The following is a 12,818-nucleotide window of genomic DNA, read 5'->3' on the forward strand; positions in this document are numbered from 1 at the left end:
ATTAGTGTCCAGGTTGGATTACAAAAATAAGAAACTAGAGGTTTGGAGATTAGTTAAGAAAGGTGAGGGTCTAAATTGGGATTGTGATCATGAGAATGAGTGAGGAGTTGTTGGTTGTGTGAGAGACACTTGGAGGGAAAATCTCTGGTATCTGGGGGTAGCAAAAGTGGAGGTCATGGGAGTGGATATAAAGACACAATGGAGATAGGAGAATTTAGGAAAAAGCAGTTTGAAAGAGAAAAAAGAAGAAGACTTTGTTTTCAAGTTTATTTTTTTATTTTGATAAAATGTACATAACATAAAAGTTACCATTTTTTTTTTAATTTTTTTTTTTCAACGTTTATTTTTGGGACAGAGAGAGACAGAGCATGAATGGGGGAGGGGCAGAGAGAGAGGGAGACACAGAATCGGAAACAGGCTCCAGGCTCTGAGCCATCAGCCCAGAGCCCGACGCGGGGCTCGAACTCGCCGACGACCGCGAGATCGTGACCTGGCTGAAGCCGGATGCTTAACCGACTGCGCCACCCAGGCGCCCCAAAGTTACCATTTTTAAGAGCGTAGTTCATTGGCATTATGTACATTCATATTGTTGTGCAACCATCGCCACTGTCCCTCTCCAGAACATTTTTATCTTCTCATGGTGAAACTCCAAATCCATTAAACAATAACTCCTTGCTCCCTAGTCCCTGGCCACCACCATTCTACTTCCCATCTTTATGAATTTGTCTATTTGTACCATTCTATAAATGGAATCATGCAGTATCTGTTCTTGTGTATTCTTATTTTACATATAATATCTTTTAGGTCCATCCCTGTTGTAGCATGTGTCATTCCTTTTTAAGGCTAAGTATCCCATTGTATGTTTGTAGTACGTGTTTATCCATTCATCTGTTGGTGGGCAGTAGAGTGTTTCCACCTCTTGTGAAGGATGCTACTGTGAACATTAGTGTAAAAATATCTGTTCTCACCCTGCTTTTGCTTCTTTTGGCTATATACTCAGAATTGGCATTGTTGGAATTAATATTTTGGGGGAATCACCATACTGACTCTGGATTTAGACAAACTATGTATGAGGTGGTGGAAAGTCTAGCAGCTAGAACTAGAGCACGAGTGAAAGTAACTGTGGCCAGAGATTCCATCTCAAGGAACTTGACAGATGGAATGGCTGAAGAGAAGAGAGTGAATTAGTTTAAGAAAGGGAAAAAAAAATTGAGCCAAAGATGACATCTTAGGAGGGAGGAACCATGGAAGCTTGTCAATGAGACAGAAAAAGAGCCATTGGAGTTAGGAACAGAACCCAGAGTGTTGATACGCACTTAACTTGAAGTCATCCATATTCATTGAGCTCTTACGAGAATTTCCTTTCAGATGAATAAGCTTCCATTTAAGTATGACTTTACTTTCAAGGGTTCAGGTGTTGTAGGTCACAGATCACTACTGAGTGTTGAATGTCTGAGACACGATACTTTCCAAAAAGGTCCTAGAAGCACCTAAAAAAAGCAGAGGGTTTCTGTATTCCTTAGTTGGCTGTTCTTCACTTCCTGTTTTACACTAGTAATTTCACAGTAACTTTTCTTTATTGTTGTTTCTTTATTTCTGTTATTGAGGTATGACATACCTTAAGAAAAGTGAACAAGCCATATGTGGACAACTCAATGAACTCTCAAATGTTACATAAACTTGGATATGCAACACCCAGAACAAGAAATAGTATTTCCCATACCCAGTGGTTCCCGTCATACTCCTGCTCCCTCACCCACTATCCCTATTATCTTGATTTCTAACACCACAGATTTATTTCGCCTGTATTGAATTTCATGTAAGTGTAGTCATGTACTATGTACTATTCTTTGTGTCTGACTTCTTTCATTTAATATCATGTTTGTGAAATTCACCCATACAGTTGTGTGTTGTAGTATGTATGTCACTGTGTAAATTTACACAAGTTATTCATTCGTTCATTCTCAGGCTGATAGGCATTGGGTAGTTTTCAGTTTGGGGCTCTTTGAATAGCACTGCTATAGACATCAGGTTTCTTATTAAAATACGAGTTGTGTATGTTATGTTCACCTCTTTAAAGTTGTCGCTGCCTATTTCATTTAAGTACCTTTCCTCCTAAGTGTCTTCCCACCCTACCTAATTATCTTCATTGTTAATACAAAATATAGTTGCCTAAACATTAGTTTTGAAAGCATAAAGTGCCCCTAGAAATTAGGTTTCTTAAAATTGTATGTGCTTGCATTAAAATTTTTCCTTTTAAAGCATTTATTTTAATTTTTCTCAACTATCCAGATTATGTGTCTCAAATGCATTTTTGAACCTGTCAACATTTTTCATCTCTTAATAGGGTGAATTGTTCAACCTTGAGGCAAATATTTTAATTTTGGCATCACGATGAGCTGGAGAAAAAGAATACCTCCTAAATTCTTAATGCAGATTTGTTATCAAACTTAATTATAATTTACATGGCAATAAAAGGAATTGAGAATTACCAAAAAGTGCATTGTGATATTTTGTCATTTTTTCTCCTCAGGTTACAGTCTGCTTTGGTATAAAAATCAACATTACTAATTCAAAGTTGCCGAAAATATTATCAACCTGGCTATCCTAGAATTGAGTTGAAATTTGCTGTATTTAGTAAAGATACATAATATATTTTATATATTTGTATGGATACATGTGTCCACACACATTTCTTTCTACCTGCCTATTTGTCTGTCTATCTATTCATTCATCTGTCCATCCATGCATCTATCTGTTGACATACTCACTGAAACATTCCTTACAGAAAGAACAATAGAAGACCACGAGCTGGTGATGGAAGTGCTATCTAACTGGGGAATGGAAGAAGAAAATAAACTATACTTTAGAAAAAATTATGCCAAATATGAATTCTTTAAAAACCCAATGGTAAGTGAAATCCCCATTAGTAGTTAGAGAAAATAAATGGATTTGTTAAATTTTATTTTATTTTTTGTGAAGAAAAGAATCACTATGAATAAAGTATAATTTCCTATTTGGTAGCTATGAATAAAATGTAATTTCCTATTTGGTAAATTGTAGGTCAGAATTCTGTTCCTTTAAAATCATAATTATGTTTTTTTCTTACTTTATCAATGATTAGTCAGTATGATCATAGAAGTTCAGATAGGTAGTTTGGGGGAGCTATTTCTTCTTCTTCTTGCTTTTTAAGAAAACAAATATACATTTAATTTGGGAAATCAATTATTAGATATTCTCAAGCAGCTCCAAAATATTATAGTTTAACACTTTTCAAAGAATGTAGGAAATTTAAATAAGAAAATTTCTAAAGTAAAAACAGATTGATGATTGTTTGGAGTGCTATAGCTCAGCCAAAAATTATTGACATGAATCTTGTTGTTCCAAAATATTTTTTCAGTGCAATAATTACTGAGCTAAGTAGAAATGAGCTAAAGACCAGAGCATTATCCAATAAATACTTCTTTCATTATAGTGCTCTTTAAAAGAAAATAAATGTGTGTCACATTCCTAGCGAAGACTAGGTATCTGCAGAAGTCAAAAGAGCCCCTGGGCTCATTATTTTAAATTGTTTTTGTCTCTGCAGCTATAGCGTATTTTTACACTAAGTTTTGGATAATTGAATTGAAATGATCCTTTATGAAAAATATATGATACATACTATAATAGAATATTTTCAAACCCTGAAAGACCTCTTATGTTCTCTTTTATTTGAACCTATTAATAAAAACATAATGGAGTGATCTTTGACAAAGAAAATAAAAGAGTACTAATAAAAATTAAATAGAATTAGAATTTGAAGGGAAACTATTTTCTTGTTGTGAATCTTTGTTAAAAGCAAGAATTTAAAAGTATAGTTAAAGGCATATAGTTTAGTGCTTGTTTTGGGTTATATATCATTATGGTTGTTATTATTATTATTATTATTATTATTATTATTTTAAAAAGTCTGTACACTCATTTTGTAGACCTAGAGCAGTGGTTCTCAACTGGGGGTGTTTTGACAATGTCTGGAGACATTTTTGCCTGTCATTACTGGGGTGGAGGGACAGGAGGGCTGTTAGCGGGTAGAGGCCAGGAATGCCGTAACTAATATTGAACACAGTATTAGACCAAATGTTAATAGAGCTGTTGTAAAGGCCTGTCCTTCCAGGAAGTATAGAGGTCTATATTTTCCCAAACTTGTCTGATTATAAAAATTACCTGGGGGTGGAGAGAGTGCTTATTAAAAGCATAGGACCCAAGACCTACCCAGACCTACTGAATCAGACACCCCAGGAATGAAGCCTGGGAATTCCAGTTTTAAACAACTGTCCTAGGTGAATTTTATGATTAAACAAGGTTGGACAAAGAGTAGGTTGAAAGGACTGGACTTTTAGCCTCTGGCCCTATTGTAAGTCCTGGCTCCTCTACATGTGGCTGTGACCTGGGTTATACCGTCTACTTCTATGAGCCTTGAGTTTGTGAAATGGAGTTGAGAATCCTCTAGCACCTGCCAGCCAGAATGGCTGTAGGACTCAGGGAAGAGATACGGGAGCAAGCACGCTGCCATCGTGAAAGCAGTGTTTGGTAACTTGACGTATGTGGATCTCTGCATCTCCATTATCTGAGGGTGTTTGCTAATCTTTGGGCCCTACCCACACCTTCCCCTTAAGATACATGAAAGTAGAGTCCAGGGACTGGCATTAAAAAAGAAACAAAACAAAACAAAACAAAACAAAACAAAACAAAACAAAACAAAACACTTCAGGTGAATTTTCAACACAGTGACTTAGAGAACTTTTGCTCTAGCTTACTATATTGGTCATACTGAATCTTTTCTAGCATGGCTTTTGAGATAATGTAACCTCTATCTTTTTGCCAGTATTTTTTTCCAGAGCATATGGTGTCTTTTGCAACTGAAACCAATGGTGAAATATCCCCCACACAGATTTTGCAGGTAAAATATATTCCCATTGAAGTATGTTAAGTAACAGCATGATAAAGAGGAACTTTAAGGTCCATATTTATACATGCCCAGATTTTGAAATGGTATACCTTGACTGATTAATTTTTGCTGGAGGTGAAACTAAAAAGAAAAGAAAGAATAGGAAAGGAAAGAACAAAATCTGAATAAAGAATTCCCTAAATCAGGAAAGCCTCCTAACCCCATTTTTCTTCCCAGTTTTGGCCAATTGTGAAAGGAATGTGTATCATGAAAGGAAACTTGCAGAGTAATTTGTTCTATGATGTGTTTAAAGATTATGTTAGTCTTTTTGAAAAATCAAAATCCTCAGTAAAGTGTAGGCATTTTACTGACAGATATTTAGTATTAACTTTTATAATAAGTACTCTCAATCCATTTGTGGTAAAATATTCAGCAATTAAGTGAAAGGAGAAAAACAGATATAAATAAATATATATATATACACACACACATACATATCATATACTGACATGTGTCATAGCCATGTGTCATATGCTGACATGTGTCATAGCCATGTTGAGCAGAATTTTGAAATGTTTTAGCTGAATTAAGAATGCTAGTTATTTAATTAAGAGTCTCCTTAGTTTTGTATCTGTTGGGCTCGTTTCTGCCAAACTGGAAGTGGCTTTACAAGATCATTTTTAAAAGATATTTTCATTAAAATAAAAGAATGATTTCAGTTATTTTATTTTTCATAGATTAGTAGATTTCACATCACAAGCTCTGCCATTGTTAACAGGTTAATGTTGAGCAATGTTTTTATCTAAGCCTTCAGGCACTTTTGATCTAAGCCTTCAGGCATCCTCAGACCCACTCAATATTTTCTGACCATTAAAGAAGACAACTTTTAATATTTCCATAATAGATACTACTTTAAGTATATTGGTATTTAAATATACTGGTAACTGTAATGGGTGGTACAGATCTGTTTTCTATGGGCTTTTAATAGGCTATATTTCATTTTCGCTCTTCACAATATTTTAGAAATGTGATTAGTCTCAAGAGATTTTCCTGAAAGCTTCTTATATGCCACTGGGTTTCACAGACACCCCATCAGGATATTAGGATGAGTGGCAGCGGCCCAGCAGCTATGCCTGAGGACCCCCCCCCCCCCCCGCCCCCGCCGCTCTCAGGCCCTCTCAGTGCTTCACTACTGGCTTAGGATACAGGGTGGCGGGCTGGAGTTTTTATTCCACCTCCTTTCCCCAATTCTCCTATAATATAGTTATATTACTTTAATGTGAAATTATAAAAACAAGAAAAATCATAGCTTTGGAATCAGATAGTCCTGCATATGCCCCTGACCTTTTCTCTCCACAGAGGCAATGTTTCCACTTTTAAAACGTTTCTTCTTTTTCTAGTATGACCTCTGTGACTCCCTTTTTAAAATTTAATTGGTTTAGTTTAATAACTTGGAAAGCACTCAAACTAAAAAACCTACTTGCCTGTTTTGCATGTCAATTAATTAATAACTGTGGCTCATTAAATTAAAAAATTTAATAATTTACTTAAAAACATACATATCTATTCTCAGCATTTCCCAGAGTAGCCTTTTAAAATATGTCACATCATTTTAGCTAGTAATTTCTCTTTCAGTTTTTCCATTTTGCATTTGTTTATTCATAGGGATTTCTGTTTTCTTCTTTTAATGAGATGCTAATGCATTTCCACTGTCTTATTAAGGATGCAGAGCACAGCCACTCATACAGAGCTCTTCCTTTTCATTCTCGCTTTCCCAACCAGCACATGCCTACTGTCTCAGTTCATTATTACTGTGTAACAAACTGTTCCAAACCTTAATGGCTTAAGTGCCCACTCACATTTTGCCAACAATTTTGCGGGTCAGGAATATGGAAAGGGTTTAGCTGGGTGGGTCATCTCTGAGGCACATGGGCTCTCTGGAGGTTTGAGGATCCCCTTCTAAGATAGCTGTTCACTGTGTGTCCCTGGTACTTCTTGGCCTGCCTGCCTCTCTCTCTCTCTCTCTCCTCTCTCTCTTTCTCTGTCCACATGGGTTCTCATCCTCAAGGGCTTTCCTAGTTGTATTGGGTCTCACACAGCAGAGCCATCTCAGGGTAGTCACATTTCTTATGTGACAGCTAGCTTCCAAGAGTTAACTAGTGAAGGACTAGTTAAGGACCAGAACTGGAACTAGCTGACTATCACTTCTGCTGTATTCCATTGGTCAAAGCAGTCAGAAGCTGTGCCCAGATTCAAGGAGGTAGAGAAACAGACTCCAGCTCTTCATGTGTCAGTGGCAAGATCACTTTGCAGAAGAGCATGTGGGCTGCGAGATGGTGCCTGCAGCTCTCTTTGGAAAACACCTGCCGTAGCCATCCACAATCGAGAACCTTGGTGGACAAAGAAAAGACTGTTTGCTTTACCTCATCAGGGAGGTGAACTCAGCCCAACTTTCTTAACAACTGAATAACTGAAGTCAAGATTGTAGTCTTTATTTTGACTACGATGAAGTTGATATGTTCTCAGGGAGGAGCATAGAAAAGCATAGAAACGTATCAGGACTTAACTCTTAGGCAAAATCTAGCTTTTCAAGATGGACATTTAAATAACTTACTAGTTTGGTGTTTGGCTAAGTACTGACCACTTAGAATGTATATTTTGTGCACATATTTTTATTTGGAACTTGCCTTGGGTTGTCAAAAGACTGATTTATTTTCCGTTGTATTTATATTGCCATTTCTATAATGGCTTGTATAAGTGGCATTGACCCTGTTAGATTTTACATGGTTATATTTGAAATCTTAACAAGATTACTATAAGGCTACACTATCATTGATTCAAAAATACTATGAGAATGTCTAACTTTCTTCCAGATGTTTCTGAGTTCAAGCACATATCCTGAAATCCATGGCTTCTTACATGCAAAAGAACAGGGAAAGAAGTCCTGGAAAAAGATTTACTTCCTTCTAAGAAGATCTGGTTTATATTTTTCTACAAAAGGGACATCAAAGGTAATTGAAATGTCAATGATATGTTATGAATTGTAAGTTAAAGTGGGTTTTACTTTTTTTACTGCTTATATCAAGAGTTGGTAATTACAGATTCCAAATATTTGCTACAATTTATCTATCCTTTAAAAATGTTTATTTATTTACTTACTTACTTACTGAGAGAGACTCCCAACATGAGCAGGGGAGGGGGCAGGGAGAGACTGGGAGGGAATCCCGAGCAGGCTCCGTGCTGTCAGCGTGGAGCCTGACGCAGGTCTTGATCTCACGAACTGTGAGATGATTACTGGAGCTGAGATCAAGAGTCGGAGACTTCACGGACCCAGCCACCCTGGTACCCCTGCCATAATCCACTTAAGAACTGACTATTCAGCTTTGTTTCACACTAGTTTCAACATAGGCCCCGTGACGGAAATCTAGATGCTCTTATTTCAGTACCACATACTGTGCTCATTTCTTCTCTACTCCAAATTCACCCCCTTTTTCCTTATCCTCGGTTGCAGATTTTGAGGTCCAATGTAGCGCACATCTTTTCTTTTCACCACAGGTTATGCTGCTGACCTTGCTCACTTCTGAACTTCTGTTGTTGATGCAGTTAGTAACACCCAGCTGAGTCTGTAATTGCTCTTTAATTCCTTTGTCTGTGTTGGTTTTGTCTCCTTAGCTAGATTGTCGATTCCTAAAGGAAGGTACATTACCATCAGGGTGGATATATGTGTTCCTTTGTGTGCTTGTGTGTGTATACCTGTGCAGTCACATAGACCTACTTGTGTGCTCCTACACGCACCATCACTCATACATGTAATTTCACAGTGCTCAGCGCTGCATTGTCTGTATTTCTGTGTAGTATAGTCAGTGTTGACTATGCCTTGTTTTATGAGTGCTGACATTTTATGCGATGCATTGATTATCTTTCATGTAAAACTACTTTTGAGAGTTTTCATGGGCGACTATTTTAATTCTGTTCTCATGCATCTGTTGTTGTCAAACAACATTGTTGATTCTTTGTTGGTAATCTGTCATTTTTTTTCTGGCTGTTTTTCAAATATTGTGATAATCATTGGTGTTCAGTAACTTCCCCGACCATATTTCTAGGTGCATTCGCATGTATTCTGATGTATCTTACTTGATTCTCACCATATGCATTCAGTCTGCAAATTTCTATTTTCCTTTTATCCTGGAAATGTTCATTTATTATTTATTTCTCACTCTCATTATGTGATTCTTTAAATTTCTGTCTTGGCTACTTGTGGCTGCAGGCACACGTTTGCTTGTGGAGGCCTCACTCTCTCCTCACGTGACCTTCTCTTCTTTCTCCATGTCTTATAAGGACACTTGTCACTGCATTTAGGGCCCACCCAGATAATCTGAGATTGTCTCATCTTGAGATCCTTAACTTAATTACATCTGTAAAGACCCTTTTTCTAAATCAGGTTATATTCACAGTTTCTTGGGATGGGGGCATAGGCATATCTTTTGTGGGGGAGGGGGATGACTATCATTCAACTCACTATAGGAAGCCAGTGAAAATTTTTGAGCAGGAGAGTGAGATAATCAAGTTGTAAGATTACTACGGCCATAGGGAGCTTAATCAGAGAGAGGGAGAGAGAGAGAAAAAAAGAATGAAGGGGAGGGAGCAAAGGAAGCAGAGAGTGGAGGGGGACACAGGGAAAGAGAGATTATCTAGAGGCACACATAGATGCTAATTAGATAGTCACTCAACAATGCAGAGTGGAGCTGATGGGATCTAACCTAGGCCTATGATGAGCTGGGGTGGGGGTAGGGGGGGTGTGGGTGGCGAAAGGGATGGATACAAGATTCAATGGCAAGTGGCTAGATCTTGTTGACCTTGTTGATGTCAACAACAAGGAGAGGGAGCATTTTAAATGTTTTTAAAAAAGGAAATAAAGAAACACTCAAGGATTTAATAAACAGGAATAGGAGGTTTGCTATCACATTATCTTAGAAGTAAGATCATGATCTGAGCTCTAGATATATTGTGTTGAGGGTGAAGCATTCAAATGGAAATGCCCAGAATACAGTTAATGGGGAGACCAGATATACCAGTGGTGGTCCTAACAGGAGATACGGAGCCACAAGGAGTAATACTTGATTCTTTCATACTTTTGCGAGCTTTCCCTCAGATATGGTTTTCCTTTGTTGCTGTTTGCAAGAGTACATGCATATGAGTGTGTATTTTGTTGAAGTTTAAGTGATGGAATGGGGCTCAACTAACTTAGTAAGTTAGTAATACATTCTCTTACAGACATATTTTATTTTTAAATGTATGTCATTCGACTCCTAGCATCCTGTCATACATATGCATTAAACTAATTTTTCTTGAACATTTTAACTAATTTTCAAATTTTCCTATCATAAATAACGTCAGGATAAATAATGACCTGTTTCTGTAATTAAGGTTTTGGATTTTCTTTGGTCTAAATTTTAGTGGGGTTGCTTTTTTATCCTTTGTTTGTAAGTGTGAAGTTATATATGAAGATGTTTTTTAAACAAATACATGCTTGGTTATCTTTTTTTTTTAACTTTATTCATTTAATTTGAGAGAGGCAGAAAGCATGAATGGGGGGCGGGGGCAGAGGGAGAGAGAGAATCCCAAGCAGGCTCCACACTGTTAGCACAGAGCCTGACACAGGGCTCGAAACCATGAACTGTGAGACCATGATCTGAGCCAGGGTCGAACACCGACTGAGCCACCTAGGTGCCCCTATTTTTTTATTGATTTATTTTTTTACTTTTAACATCAGAGAAAAGTGGCTTCTAAATCCAGTAATCATGTTGATCATACTTTTTCCAGTGAACCTTCACTGGAAATATGATAATGTTTCTTTAATTTCTAAATTCTCACTTCTTCAACAGGTTTCTCATTAAAATCAACTGCCCATTATATTTTTACTTTAGCCTTCCCCTCCTTTCCCTGCCCAACCATTATATAAAAGACAGCTCTGATTCCTTCTACTGGACCCATGCCTTTTTTCTTGTGATGGTCTTTCCCTTGGCCGGGCAAAATCACAAGCATCAAACATCTGTTCTCAGCCCATATTGTAGCTCTTTTCAACATAGTGTCTGACTTTGCTGTATATCAGTACATAATATTCTTCTCTCTGGCCTGTGTCTAATGAGCTCATGTTCCATACATGAAAATGATTTTAAATTTCCCCTCAAAAAAAGAAATTCAAGGTATTAGGTAACCTCAAGGATTATGACCTTAATATAAATTATGCAGGTTATCTAATGTCTAACGACATTTCTACCTGGCAAAGATACAATTTCCTATCCTTTTTCTGTGAGAAGGTCTTGATTTATTGTAATTTCTGAAGATCTGGGCTGCGTGGGAGTTAGTTCAGCACCGCTACAAGCCTTGGAGATGTGCCTGTGACTTTTATTTAGGGAAACCTCTAAGTATGCCCCTCTTCAACTCTCCCCTTGTATACACATGCACGTGTAGCCTTTGCTAACCAGGCCAGCCCAGGCTTGTGGTCTCAATTTGTAAACCTTGATATGTCTGCAGTAATGGAGCAAAAATCTGTCAAGAAATGAAACCCATCATGCCTCTGTAGCCTTCGAGGGTTTCTCAAGCTGCCCTTTTCTTACATCCAGATGACTCAGCTGCGTTGACTTCTACAGCACCAGTGGATGGGGGATGGTTTTATCTTTTCTTCGTAGAAATCAGACATTTTTACTAGCATTTGTTTCTATCAAAAAATAGTTTTAAAAGCCATGACAGTAAGAGTATCTCTCTCCTTCCTCTCCCCTTGTTCCAAGGGCGCGAGGCTGGGTCTCTTTCAACAGTTTTCTTTTCTGCCTTATTCTCCCATGGAGTTGGGAACTGTAGTCATTCATTAGATCAAAATGCCTAACAGTGACACACAGAGGAACAGTGGCATACACAGACACTCTCGCTCTACCAATCATCAGGGATGCAATAGCCTGCTGGTAAATGACTAGAAGTATTTTGGATTTGGATCTGAATGGGTTGCTCAAACTGCTGAATGTTCTGGGTTTTCTGTCTTCTCTGTTTTGCTTTGTTTTGAGCATTGCCTCTCAAATTTCAGTGCATGTGAATAACCTGAGGCCTTGTTAAAATGCAGATTGTGATTCAGTAGGTCTGTGGTGGGGCCACACATTTTACATTATTAATAAGCTCCCGGGTGGTGCTGATGCTGCTCGTCTGGGACCACACTACTAGTAGCAAGATTTTAAAGAACAAATGCATTTTGGTCAGCTTAGATTATGCATTCAACCCCAGAATTAAGCACTTCTTCAAGTTATTAACCTGTCACAGAATAATATGACCCAGTGATTTCCCATGACCAGCTTTAAATCTCATGGATTTCCCAGAGAAGAAATAGCTGTTCATGATTCCTTCCACTTTGCCTTGAACATCAGACACATTCCACTGCCAGGTAATTTCCCTGAACTCATCTGTACAGGCTTCCTTCTTTTCATAAAAGTAGTCAGGCCACCTATTTCATTGTTTACTGTGATGTGCTGGGCAGTACGCAAACAGGAGGGGTGATCGTTTCTAAACAAAGCAAGAATCATTGTCTCTTTCTCTTCCTTCTCTGACTGCCGTGGAAGCTCAAACCAAGCTTCTTGCCTTTGTTCAGCTACCATTATTTGAAACCTGGACAAGGAAAACATTTCCAAAAGCCATCCTTTGCTGCCTCTTTCCCTGAGATTCCTGAAATGGTAGTTAAAGAGAAAACTTTATTATTATTTTTTTTAATATATGAAATTTATTGTCAAATTGGTTTCCATACAACACCCAGTGCTCATCCCAAAAGATGCCCTCTTCAGTACCCATCACCTACTCTCCTCTCCCTCCCACCCCCATCAGCCCTCAGCTTGCTCTCAGTTTTTAA

At 37.8% G+C, this 12,818-nt stretch overlaps 1 protein-coding gene across 5 annotated transcripts in view; it reads left to right on the forward strand.

Annotated features, from left to right (window-relative positions):
* Window positions 1-12,818, forward strand: part of GRB14 (growth factor receptor bound protein 14) — a 122,997-nt gene that overhangs the window by 93,867 nt on the left and 16,312 nt on the right. For all 5 annotated transcript variants that reach the window (XM_047869138.1, XM_047869139.1, XM_047869140.1 and 2 more), the window contains 3 exons: window positions 2,789-2,910; window positions 4,865-4,939; window positions 7,801-7,938. In XM_047869138.1, the coding sequence (XP_047725094.1) occupies window positions 2,789-2,910; window positions 4,865-4,939; window positions 7,801-7,938 (335 nt within the window). The remainder of the gene's footprint in view (window positions 1-2,788; window positions 2,911-4,864; window positions 4,940-7,800; window positions 7,939-12,818) is intronic.

Source organism: Prionailurus viverrinus, chromosome C1 (genome assembly GCF_022837055.1).
Source record: "Prionailurus viverrinus isolate Anna chromosome C1, UM_Priviv_1.0, whole genome shotgun sequence".
Lineage (NCBI taxonomy): Eukaryota > Metazoa > Chordata > Mammalia > Carnivora > Felidae > Prionailurus > Prionailurus viverrinus.